Source organism: Dipodomys merriami, unplaced genomic scaffold (assembly GCF_024711535.1).
Source record: "Dipodomys merriami isolate MVZ:Mamm:240054 unplaced genomic scaffold, mDipMer1.0.p SCAF_1, whole genome shotgun sequence".
Lineage (NCBI taxonomy): Eukaryota > Metazoa > Chordata > Mammalia > Rodentia > Heteromyidae > Dipodomys > Dipodomys merriami.
This window is the reverse complement of record NW_027202270.1, coordinates 130,816,247-130,829,710: the sequence shown is the minus strand read 5'-3', so window position 1 is coordinate 130,829,710 and position 13,464 is coordinate 130,816,247. Positions and strand designations below refer to the sequence as shown.

The following is a 13,464-nucleotide window of genomic DNA, read 5'->3' as shown; positions in this document are numbered from 1 at the left end:
GTCCAGGAGTGTGACTGGGTGTGGCAGGGAGGGTAGAGGTGTCTGGAGCCCAGGCACTTGGGGATGGAAATAAACACTGTTCCCCAGTGCAGATCTCCCTGTGAAATTTCTAGTAGTCCCAGCCTACCTCTGCTATCCCCAAAGCCCAGGTCTGTTACCATCTTTAATCAGGTAAAACCCAGACCACTTAGTACATGGCAAAGTAGTTTAGAAACTTAAAGGATGCATGGCAATAGGAAAGCAGCAGCAGTTTTAGAAATGGTGATAGCCATAATGGCACTACCAATAATAGCAGCAGATAAAATGATGGTATAGCCAAAATGGAATTTTTGAACATGTGATGTGATAGACTGGTTGACTTCTATTTCCTGTAAGTCTCTGGCATCCTGGCTGTTGCCTGGTGAATAGTAAAAGGGCAGAGTAGTGGGGGGTGGAAGAAGAGTTGTTCTGAATGGATAATGGAGTGATCTGGTGTTAGGGATGGGGCCTTATAGTCAGTGTTCTAAGACTACTCCACACCCCACTCTTTTGGCTCTTAGCCAGTGGCTAGCACTGACTGTTCTCCACCCCAGAAGTGGTTACATTTCCTTAGTGAAACTAAAGATGTGTCCTTGGTCAGGCCAGTCAAGTCAGGGTCAGGGTGGGGCCCGAGGTCTGGACAGCCCCTCCACTTCCATTCTTACTCCATGAACACTTTTGGGGAGGGGAACCTTCACTGGTAAGAGAATGGAAAGTAGATTTTTCTCCTCTGATGTCCTCTTCAGTGCCTACCACTTAATATTAATAATTTATTGTGTGTACTGTTAGGTATTTTACTGGCATACACTTCTTTTAAAATATAACCTCTCTAAAAGAAACAGAACCATCCATTAAAAAGAGACATCCATTTTATAAAGGAAAACAAGAAGGGTACAGAGCCAGTCCACTCCAAAGTTAATGCTCTTGCCCTCACACTTTAATGCAGAAAGCATCCTCTGGGACTTTGCCTCCTCGGAAGCTGGTCTCAGATGGTCTCCCAAATCCCACACTTGAGAGAATTCTTCATTTCTTAGCCATGGTAGCCAGGAGAAACAAATGCAGGACCTTGATTTAAAGTTCCAATAGGGGTACATACTCCCAAATGTCACAGCTTCCATAATAAGGGAAAGAATGACTGTAAACTGAACAATCTTGTTAAGGCCAAAGTCTGTATCTTGGTGCAGAAGATGCAGCAAATGGAAGGAAAGGTGGTTTCACACAGAAGGAAAAATCTAATTTTGACTTTCTTTGGGGTGAAAAGTAAAACCAGTTACATCTCTCTTGGAAGTCCTACCTAATAGAGTGAAGTATCTTTACTTACGAGATGGAAAAGTAAGAGAGAGATAGCTAAAATATGTTTTCCTTTTGAAAATAGCAAAACAGTCGAAGAAATAAATACAAATTTCCCTTTCAATGATCACCTAAAGAAATCCATTGCATTTTTCCTATAAATGTAAAATGTTTATAAAGCTCACACACACACACACACACACACACACACACACACACATATAAAATTGTGTATCCTGCTTGTAATACTGCTTACCATTACATTACAAAGTCTGGTATTTTAGACTTATTAAAGTATTTTCATAAGACTTCTTTCTTTTTTTAAGATTTTTAATAAGGTGTATTAATTGTAAGTGGAAGTTTCAATGTCATTCTCTTACATTTATACAATAAATCTGATCACACTCACCCCTTCCATCTCTCTCCCTCATCTCCATCACCCTCCTTTTAGTTTTACATTTGTATTATTTTATTGTTTTTATAAGGGTGATGTACAGGGGGCGGTTACAGTTACCTAAGTCAGGAAATGAGTACATTTCTTTTGGGATAATGGCACCCTTCCCTTGCTCTCATGAGGCTTATTTCAAGTAAAAAATTTAAATGTGTATTTTCAGCTATCAATAGATAGAAAGTTAAGAGTTTTGTTTTTGTTTTTGTTTTTTTTTAATCTTTTTTTTTTTTTTTTTTGTCGGTCGTGGGGCTTGAACTCTGGGCCTGGGCGCTGTCCCTCAGCTCTTCAGCTCAAGGCGAGCGCTCTACCACTTGAGCTACAGCGCCACTTCCTTTTGTTTTTTTTTTTAATGCCAGTCCTGAGGCTTGAACTCTCAGAGTCTGGATGCTGTCCCTGAGCTTTATTTTGCTCAAGACTAGCACTCTACCTCTTGAGCCACCGCTGCATTTCCATCAATGGATAGGAAGAAAGGAGAGATGATCAGTGGCATTGTTGTCAGAGTGTAATAGTGCAGCCTTGCCTTGCCCATGAGATAGTCTTTTCCTTCATGGGCCTACTCAAAGGAAGGAGACCAGGAACATTCTGGCAGAAAGGCAGCCAACCCTTCCATGGGCTGCAGTGCCAGCTAAGCAGCTCAATGGGCTCTAGTTGGTAGCAATCTGAAGATACCTTTTTTTTTTCCCCCCCAAGGCTTTATCGACATACAGTGAAAGATTTGGGATCAAGAAGGCACTTGAATTAGCCCAGAATACTTAGAGAATTAAGTTTTGTTGCTAAGAGCATCTGTGCTCCACACAAGAAGCTTCTGGAGGAAAATTAGCTTCAGTGGACCTTTATATTCTTATCTGAAAACTTGCTGAAGAATAGCAAGGAGAGCAGCTGCAGTTTGATGGAGATGTTATCTAAAACCCATCTGGATGGCCTAGAGTCACTAGAAAGGTGTACATATGATTTGCTAAGTGCCCCAGGCTGTTCTCATGTGGATTTCTTGTTGTTTGGGAAGTATCTGGCCAAATTATTCAGGGCCTCTGCGTGAGATTTTTGCATTTCTTTCTTCACTGGGAAATTCAAGGGAAGAGGTAGGACGTATATTATTGCTTCAGAAAATTATATGGTTCAGATACATTGATTAGAAAAGCTATGCTGACCTGCCTGGGAAGACTTAGGAATCTGGTCCATATGGAGGATTCTTGTTGACCTTGAATGAGACACAAGACTCCTCTGGAGTCTTGGAAACTCTTGACAGGGAAGAACCTTTCCTGCATGACTATGGTGGCCCCAAATGGAATATGACCCAAGAGATGTAACACATAATGCCTTTGTTGGTATTTTCAAATAATGGCCCTGGCTCAAATGCCAAAAGTGATGGTGGATGCCAACAGAGTTATGAGGCTGGATTCAAAGTCTAGACACTTGCACCTCTATCCTTGAAATACCTTGTGGCCTTTTGTTTCACCCCCATTTCCTATATATTTATACTAAATTTGGATGGGGCAGATAATATTCATTGGTTCCAGTTGAAGCTCCAATACTAGTATGTGAAATCCTGGGATGGTGCCCCCTGAAATCATAATATCCATCCATATACACCTTCATATGTATTTGTATACATATGTATATTTGTATATGGTTCTATATATAATACTATATATACACATCTATGTAGAAATGTATGTATATGCACATATACATATGTGTGTATATATATGTGAATATATATTTCTCATATATATATGTATATGTGTATATATATGTGTGTGTGTATATATATATATATATATATATATATATATATATATATATCCCTTCCCATTGTACTGAGGCTTTGGACCTCCAGCTTGCCAGGCAGGATCTGTACCACCTGGGCTACACCTCCAGCCCTGAAATCAGTTTTATTAGTGCTTGTGGCTATATATTGAAGCTATGGGCTGGGCTCAGGGCCAGTTATATAATTTTCAGGGCCAATACAAAATGAAAATGTGGGACTCCTTGTTCCAAAAGCAGAGAAAACATGTCTTTGCGGGTCCTACAAGTTAGCTGAGTATGGTGTTACATTCTTGTAATTCCAGCATTTGGGAGGTTAGGTCAGGAAGATCTTGACTTCAAGGCCTATATAGCAAGTTCAGGTTTAACCTGGGCTACATAATAAGGCTCTATCTCAAAAAAAAAAAAAAAATCAAAAAAAAGATAAAGCTTTTTTTTCAAGCTTTTTTAATATTCTTTTTAAATTGCTATTTAGCATCATAAGAAAATTAAAAGTTTTATATTATTGGTATGAGCTTTGCTATTCATATATGATTCATGCAATGCCAGTTTTGTATGGAAATATAAAAGCATTAGTATGTGGAATCATAAAAATCATACAATTCAACCTCATAGCTCATGCATGCATGAGTCACTGATTGCTACTAGAACAGTGACAGTGTTGTACAAAACAGACTTTTTAATCTAGTTTCTGTGTATCCTTTATTTCCATATTTTACACGTTGGTCTTCCACAGGGTTGCTGATGGACCAGGAAAGGAGAAGGAATTGTAGGTTACCTTGCCCTTTTCTTTCGTGACATCATTTTCAACATAAGTAAGTGGTTTACTTAACAGATAAGGAATGAAAGTAAGAAAGGATTTGTAGACCATTTGTATTTCTTAGGACCCCATTGTTTTCTTTCTGGATTTGAAGCAACTTCTGGTCCCAAAGAAGAGGGTGGCCTCTGGGAACTGTTCACATATCTACTAACTTATCCACCCGAAGCCTTTACCTGTGCTTGCTTTGAGTTGTGTGTGTGTGTGTGTGTGTGTGTGTGTGTGTGTGTGTGTGTGTGTGTGTGCTGGTACTGGAACTTGAACTCAGGGTCTCACTCTCTTGTTTAGCTTTTTTGCTCAAGGCTGGGCTTCTACTGCTTGAGCCATACCTCCATTTCTGGCTTTTGGCTGATTGATTGGAGATAGATGCAGCTGCCTGGGCTGGCTTGGAACTAGGATCCTGAGATATTAGCCTCCTAAATAGCTAAGATTACAGGATGCCACTGCTATCTATCTTTATCTTGAGTTTTGGTGAATGTTCATGTATCTTGAGTCTATTCTATTTCTGAGTTCATGGGGTGTTATGAATACATATGTGACCAGGGCTGCAAAGAACAGTATCATGCTTACTTCTTCATACACATATTCCTTGGTCCAATCAGATTCACTTACAAATACTAGTTCAATTACGAAATTATTAAGAAGTTCAAGAAGACAACAACAGAACATATGCTTTGGGATATGGGTCCTATGCAGTAGCACAAGTGACCCACTTTTGAAGCCAGCTCTTAGTGGAATGCCCAGAAGATGAGTGAATGGATACATCAAAAGTGAATGAAATAGGGTGTAGACTTGGGAGAGAAGTTGTTGAAAAACAAAGAGTACACAGTAAAAACTGATGTCAGGAACCAAAACAAAAACAACAAAAAGTAAATATGAAAGACTTACAAAAAACTCACAATAGTGAAACAGAGTTCAGAGGCTAAAGACATGAGGTAAGCTAGTAGCCAGAAGATGAAGTTCTGGGGTAAAGATTGATTCAAAGAGCTAGGAACAGGTGCTGTGCTAAGGCGCTTAAACAAAAGCCTAAATTGTTGGTCTAGGACTGTTCCTTGTACAGCACATTGGAAAATAAATCAATCTTAAAGATTCTGTAAATGTACCTTCCAAGTCCATCTTCCAGAGATGGATGTGAGATGGAAACTTGTAGGATGCTGGAATACTGGAAGAACAATCAGAATGTAGAAATGGGCTGAGTTTCTGAAGTAGATTCTGAAGCTCCTTAGTCTATCTCCAAGGGAAATAAGTTGATTGGCTTGTAGCCAGAAACTTCGGGACATCTTGAAATCTGACTCTCTACAGGCCCAAAGCTGAGCGTTCCCCCATCCAAGATGCAAGACTCAGCTGCTGTGCCAACCAGAAGAAACACCAAGACAGGCAGAAGTCAAGCTGCTCCTGAAGGTCACAGGTTGGCAGTGACCTTCAGATGGAAAGTTCTGCTCTTTTTTTTTTTGTCGGTTGCTTGAACTCAGCCTGGGCGCTGTCCCTGAGCTCTTCAGACTCAAGATGAGTCACAGTACCACTTCTGGTTTTCCTGTGGTTTATTGGAGATAAGAGTCTCACGGATTTTCCTGCTCGGGCTGACTTTGAACCATGATCCTCATATCTCAGCCTCCTGAGTAGCTAGGATTACAGCCGTGAGCCACCGGTACCCAGCTACTCTGCTCTTTTACCACCAGATTGTGCCTGCTACATACAACTAGGATTTAAAAAACAAACAAACAAACAAAACAAAAACAAAAACCTGTCCAACCAAGCAGAGATTTCCTAATTTCCTTTGGAAAGTCAGGTGTGCATATTTGAAACAACATTTCTCCCCATTTTCCCCCACATAATGAGGGTGGCTCATTCCCAAGCATAAAGCAGCAACCACATGCTCTAGCCAAGACAATAGAGCAAGACAGAAAAGCTAGGAAGATGATGAGAGGATTTGAATGAAAGACTTTGAGCCTTCCTGCTCATCTTCACATTGCCTCGAATTTGTTCATTATCAGTATACAGCTCATTGCCTAACCTTGTACTTATCTATAGCTTTACTTCAGCACTGAAATTAAGTGTTTCCTACAGGACCTGAACCAGTACTTCCCAATATTTTTTTGAAAAAGGAAGCAGGATGTTAATTGCCAAGGAGGGTGGACTTAAGCTAGAAGACTACCTGGTTGGACTGGAACCAAGTACACCTTGTAAAAGAGGGGCTGAGTGGTGAGCTCAATGGTGGAGTGCTTGCTTAGTATACCTGGGTCCCTAGCATCACAGGAAAATAAGTAAGTAGGCACTCAAGTGACAGGTAGTATTTACATGGAGGAAATTTAGAGGACCAATGTTTCCTTTTTACTGTGTTTCTATGGAAAAAACAAAACTGTGAAGTTGAGTCAACTAGCTAACCCAAGACTTAGATAAAAACAGAATTATGCTTCCGCCTTAAATAGGCCTATGAATTTCCTTGTCAACATCACCAACTCATCATGTAGCCTCTGCTAGGCACTTCTAATCATAGGGATACTCACCATCACGTTTGACAACTACCACTATCAAAATAGCTTCAACAACAATAATAGTTACAGTAATGACAGAAAAGATAACTGTGCTGAGCCCAGTTCCTGGCACATAGTAGATGTTCCACAAACGTCTTTGAAATGATTGAAAATGCCTACCATAGTAACTGTCTTTGGGTTCGGAATCAATACATTCAATCATGCAATGAACCCTTACTAGGCAACTGTGTTCTAGACCTTGAGCTTTGAGAGCTAGATATATAATGCAATAAACCTGAAGGGCAAGTTCCGGCCTTCAAAGTACTTACACATATATCATTTCCTTTGACTTGTACAACTTTGTGAGTTGGAACAGTTAAGTCATTTGCCCTTGGTCACAGAAGGAGGAATATGTGGCAATCTGGGATTTCTTAGCCACTAGGTCTGTGATCCCCAAACCTGCCATTTTAGTGACTCACATCCTCTGTCTTTAGGAGTTTCTTAGATACTAAAATTAGCCTCCTTGAAATTTTTATCAATCTATCCATGTTCTCCCTTTCCAGCAACACTGGATACATCTCATCTTTGTTCTAAGGATAAGCCTTGACATTTTTAGGGCAACTCACTCATCTATCCTCCCATCATTTCTCCTGGTGTTTAAGCATCCCTTTTACCATCCTTGTGCCATATGGGATTGGAATCCCCATGTCATGACCATCGTAGGAGAAGAAGAGTGGACGTCCCGTGTTCAGCCGTCAGGGCATAGTTCCCCTCAGTCACTGGAAAGGCACCATGAACTTATGTGTACAAAGGGGAATGAGGAACCTGTAAGTCAAAACTTTTTATGAGTATAGAAAATACAGAAGCCTCAACCATACCTCCTCCTCCTTGCTTCCCAATGGATCCCAGAGCATAGTTTCCAGTTAAGGATGGTATCTTAACTATGTGGCTCATGCCTGTAATCCAAGCGACTCAGGAGGCTCAGATCTGAGGAATGTGATTCAAAGCCAGCTCAGATAGGAGAATGCTTGTGAGACTCTTATCTCCATTTTAAAAAAGCTAGAAATAGCACTGTAGCTCCAGAGAAGTCTGAAATATCCCTAGTTCTCCTTAGGCATCCTTTTTTTTTTTTTTTGATCCGGTCGTGGGGCCTGAACTCTGGGCTTGGGTGCTGTCCCTCAGCTCTTCAGCTCAAGGCTAGCACTCTACCACTTGAGCCACAGCACCACTTCCAGCCTTTTTCTTATGTGGTGCTGAGGAATTGAACCCAGGGCCTCAGGCATGTAAGGCAAGCGCTCTACCACTGAGCCAACTTTCCCAGCCCCCTCCTTTTTTTGTTCTTAAGGACACGGTAGAAGGCCCCCCTGGTGCAAAACAACCTGGACTACAAAATCTACCTGGAATTTGTATGCTTTCGACCAAAAAATTTTACCTCTGGGACCATGGTTTTCTGATTTATCCAAACTGAAAATTGGATTCTAAGATTTTTTTTTTCCTTCTTAGGGAAGAAATTCTCTTTTTTAGGATAATAGCCTCATAGCTGCTTCAGGTGAGGGAAAGAAAGCTTAGAGGTCAGTACGAGGCAAATTAGCCAGATAAAAAGATAGCAAAACTACCCTAAGAAGTGGAGAAGGACAGGGGAGATGGGAAAGAGTGAGAAGCACTGGCAGGTAATTGGACTTTGCCCCAAATGGTAAGGCTAATATATTCCTGGTATTCTGATGACTAGCAAGTCTGAGGAGAAACAATTTCTAATTTCAGTTTTTCAGATGTAAACTCTTTTAAGTATCCTATAGTCATCAGTAAAACCCAGAATAAGTTCACACTCTACAGCCTGATGTTCTAGTACCCTGGGATGTACAAGGAAACTGAAGCACACGGACGGACGTGGAGCTGCCCTGATGGGGGACACCCAGAGAATGAGCAGCACTCTGTGGTGCTGAGGAGGAAGAGGAGACCAGGAGTTCTCTACAGTGGCTCCAGCACATGGGAAGCCAGAGCCTCCACTCCTAAATAAACTGGAGAAAGACAAACCTTGAAGTGGGCTTCCTGGGGTTTATTTTACATGTAAATGTTTATACACACATGATTAGAAGCAAATAAACCCAAACAGCTAAGAGTTGTCATCTTGGAGGAGCAGATGACAAGTACTTGTTAGTTGTTGTTGTAATTTTCATGTATTTCTATCAATGTCTACAAGTATAATTTTTTAAATTAGAAACTAAAAATAAAAAACCAGAAGAAGAACAACAAAAACAAAAACCCTCAGCAACGGATCCAGTTTTTTCAACCCAGGAAACCCAGGGTTTCCTGGGTTGAAAGCACTGCCTATTTATGGGGTACTACAGGGAGAGGGGAAGGACTGGACGGGAAACATGGGGTTGTTTGAGGACCAGGAGCATTTGCTGGTGGAGCCCACCTGGAGTGCTCCCAAGGGTCACATCCACAGTGCACTCACCCCCAGGAGACCCAATCAAGCGAGGGCTTTCTTAACCTAAGCCTAGGAGGCAGCTTGGAGAACGGGTTCCATCTTGATGCACCATGGGGCACAAGCACAAAGTGTCAGCTTCATGGCTTCCCCCAGAGGCTTTCTGCCTTCTTCCTTATCCCTTCCCATCAGCCTATGAGCTCCCTTGTAAGCATGGGGGCTCACAGCAGGTATCTTCTCTTCATGGCAAGTCCCCACTCTGTAGTCTCCAAACACTTCCGACATATAGGTTCTTAGTTCAAAGAAAGGAGCAGGGGGAAATCCTACGACAGAGGATAGAAAGTAGCCCCAGGGATAATAACATCTAACTACACCTCATATAAGTGTATAATCTCAAACTTATACCTGCCTGGGACCCACCAGTTTCTAAATGTTTCCTGGATGGATTCAAACCTCAGAAGTTGGAAAAGGGAAAACTCCTTGACCCTTTGGACCAGGATCAGGGTCCCTTCTGGGGTTCAGTATCACTACAGGAGAAGCCTAATGAGTTAACATTTCCCTCCACTTTCCTAACCCACATAGGAAATGCCATCTGAGGTTAGATCAGATCTTGATCACTATCCCTGTCTTGCAGCCATCAATAGTGATACACACAAACAGACACACACCACTCCCCTTTTGTTTGTATCTCTTTGCTCATCTGCTTCCCATATTTCCTCAGGAACATTTTCACTACATCTGAAATCATGATGTCAGTGAAAATGATTGCTACTTTCCTGCATCCAGAAAGGATTCTTTAAGCCCAATTCCACCATCTATTCATTCCATAGAATCATTTGCACTACCCTAGAACTTCCTCCAAATCATGTGTAAGTACTCACTCCATTTGTCCTACAACCAAGGATTCTTTTTCATACTTAGTATTATTTTATACCAGTGCCTCAAACTTGGTTCAACTTCTATGAATACCATTTGTCACCTAATGCCTATTAGCATGTTCCCACATGCCTATTGTGGTTTAGGGTTTCTGTCTTAAATACTCAATTCTGATGGACTCATAAAAAACTGAATCTTTTTCTCATATGGCTTTTGGGAAAGAATTCCCATCTGACATAAAATTGCACGGAACCCATATAAGTGTCCCCTCACTTGTGGATTTCCTCCAGGCCATAGGATGTTCAGCCCCAATCTATACCACTTTCCAAATAGCTCCCTTTCATTTTTTTTCTTCCTTAGGCCCTCCCCACCCCTCTAGATCATTGAGGAGCACAGCATTGTTATGTAACAGGCTCACCCTCCCTTTATACCTCAGGAGCTGCTGAAAGCCTTCAGCCTCAGTGTGCACTGCTCCTGGGCAGCCTGATGGGAATCTTGATGTCTTAGGGACAGTCTAGCCCACCTGCTACCGGACTGACTGCGTTACTTTGGCACAGACCTCCCTTTCTCATGAGGGCTGCCTGGGCCCAGGGCCTTCTGCCTGGAGCTCTCTGGCTGCCTGTTCTCTGGACGCTGCTGTCGCCTGCCTGCTGCTCCTATGGCCCACCCGGATGGCGCTTCACGTCTTCTGAAATTGTCATCCCCAGGAAGGTGCCCCAGAGAAAGGGCGGAATTAAGATGCCAGACCAGCTCGCCTACAGCATGCGCTTCCGGGGTCAAAGACACGTGTTCCACATGAAGCTCAAGAAGAACTTGCTGCCCAGACATTTACCTGTTATTACTGACAACAACCAAGAAGGCATGCAGGAGGACTATCCCTTTCTCCCTGGAGACTGTTACTACTACAGCTACCTGGAAGGGGTCCCTGGATCCCTGGCCACACTGGACACCTGCCATGGAGGTCTGCGTGGAAGGATACAGGTGGATGACTTCACTTATGAAATCAAACCACTGGAGACCTCTTCCACATTTGAGCATGTGATTTCTCTGCTCGTGGCGGAAGAGAGAGGAGAGGCCAGCCAAAGGTGTGACATTGGAGAGGAGGAAACCAAACCAGTATTTGAAGACCTCGAACTGCTTGGAAGTCCTAGAGCAGGCACCTATTATTTGTGGCGGAAACATCCAAAAGACACGCGAGTTATGTACATCGTTTCTTATTCCTACATCAACCACTTCAAAAATCAGACCCTTGTACTGGAGCATGTAATGATTATAAACAGCATTTACAAACCAACTGGTTTTAATATCTGTGTGCGTTTTGTACTACTACGGGAAACTAGGGATGCTGTCAGTTCGAACGGGCCCACTGCAACTAGGTTCTTAGTAAACTTTGGGAGGTGGATGCTTAACATATGGCCAAGAAGAATTAGTCATAGTGCAGCAGTGCTTTTAGTAGGACAATTGATTGCCGGCAAGAATCATACTTATCAGGGATATAAGTTCCATTAATATAACTCAGTAATATTTGTGGCTGCAAGAAGATTTCATGTATTTTTGGCTGCAACTATGATAGCACATACAGTAGGTCCTCAATTTGGTATGAACCATGACTCACGTTTTTGTGTTTGTTTTCGAAGGACCTATTTTCTCATGACTCCTGTGCCAAATCTTCAAGATACACTTAGCAATTGTTCTTTTCCAGCAGTGTACCAATGGGTTCTTAAATGGGACACTTGCATGTGGCAGCTGAATGTTCCCTATGAAAGTTTTCGTTATGTAGCTCCTCGTTGTGGAGACAAGATCATAAATCAACTGGAGGACTGTGACTGCGGCTCCTTCAAAGAATGCACCAGCGATAAGTGTTGTGGGACTGACTGCATGTTCACACCAGGCTCCAAGTGTAGTGAAGGAGACTGCTGCCAGGACTGCAAATTCTCTCCCCGTGGAACGATTTGCAGAGACATAGGGGGTATTTGTGATCTGACAGAATACTGTGATGGAAAATCGGAGAAATGCCCAAATGACACTTACATTCAGGATGGAACCCCGTGTTCCCCACGAGCTGTTTGTATGAGAGGAAACTGCAGCGATCGTGAGACACAGTGCCAAGCCCTTTTTGGACGCAACATAAAAGATGGTGCAGCAGAGTGCTATAAACAATTGAATATGATTGGTGACCGATTTGGAAACTGTGGTATTAGGTCCCAACGAGGAGGACCTGTGATTTGAAATGTGGCGAGGAAAACTTTATGTGTGGCATGCTGCACTGCAGTGGTCTGTCTAGTATTCCAGGAGGAGGGGAGCACACTGCTTTTCACCATCTAAGTGTGCGATACGAGCAAATAGAGCACCATTGCTTTGGATATGGTGCACACTTTGGCTCAGAGCTGCCACAAATGGGAATGGTAGTAGATGGTGCAATGTGTGCCCCAGGAAGGTTCTGTCTTCAAAAGAACTGTACCTCTCATCTCGATTTGAATTTTGACTGTGATGTGAGAAGATGCAATTATAAAGGGGTGTGCAACAACAACCACAATTGTCACTGTATGCCTGGCTGGAAACCACCAACCTGTGAGGAGAAAGGAGAGGGAGGTAGTGAAGACAGTGGCCCACCCGCAGGCAGACAACAACGTCTTCAAACCTACATACATGTGGATATGCACACAATAATCCCTCTATTGTTAACTCGTTTAATTCTGTGTCTGCTTTCCATTCTTGCTGGTGGAATCCCCACTCTGAAAGAGGCTGTATCAAGCAGCTTAGATAAAGATGAAACATAAACGTGTACATATTCAGATGACCCATACTGTGGATATTCAGTTACATACTATAACTTCCTGGAAGGAATAGTCCATGATCCCTGTGACAATTACATCATCTTTATTCAATCTGAGGTGTTATCTTGAAATAAAATGACTGTGAGATTAAAAATGGGTCTTGTTTAGATTCACTTTTTCCTCCCTCCCTCTCTCCTTCCTACCCTTCCTCCCTTCCTCCTTTTCTTCTGTAATGGAGATCAAACCAAGACCTTGTTCATGCCGGCAACTACTCTACCCCAGAACACTCCCCAAACTCTCCACATTTGTAATACTCCTACAGATGAAATAGGAACTTGTAGGTTCACCAGCAAATTGACCTGTGTATAAAGTATGAGTTTTAAACTTCCCTGAATATCCTGCATTGCATTAATTTGCACTAGTTGTAACAGTGTCACGATGTGCTTCCAACACAAATGAACTAGATTTTTGTAATTTGTCCATTTTGTTATTTTGTTGTGAGTGTAAAACCTAAGTTAAAAAAGTGACATTTGCCAATGATATGCATGGAAGACAATCAGAAACTCTCT

The 13,464-nt window shown here is 42.2% G+C and overlaps 2 protein-coding genes across 2 annotated transcripts in view; both read left to right on the top strand.

The window, feature by feature from the left end:
• The window catches only part of Ttc9 (tetratricopeptide repeat domain 9), a 38,305-nt gene that overhangs the window by 1,624 nt on the left and 23,217 nt on the right, over positions 1–13,464 (top strand). The gene's annotated exons all lie outside the window — the stretch shown is intronic.
• Positions 10,558–13,360, top strand: LOC138806349 (disintegrin and metalloproteinase domain-containing protein 20-like). The gene is given in 2 exon segments (XM_069991861.1): positions 10,558–12,336; positions 12,339–13,360. Coding segments are annotated over 2 exon segments (2,208 nt in total). The 5' UTR covers positions 10,558–10,688; the 3' UTR covers positions 12,899–13,360.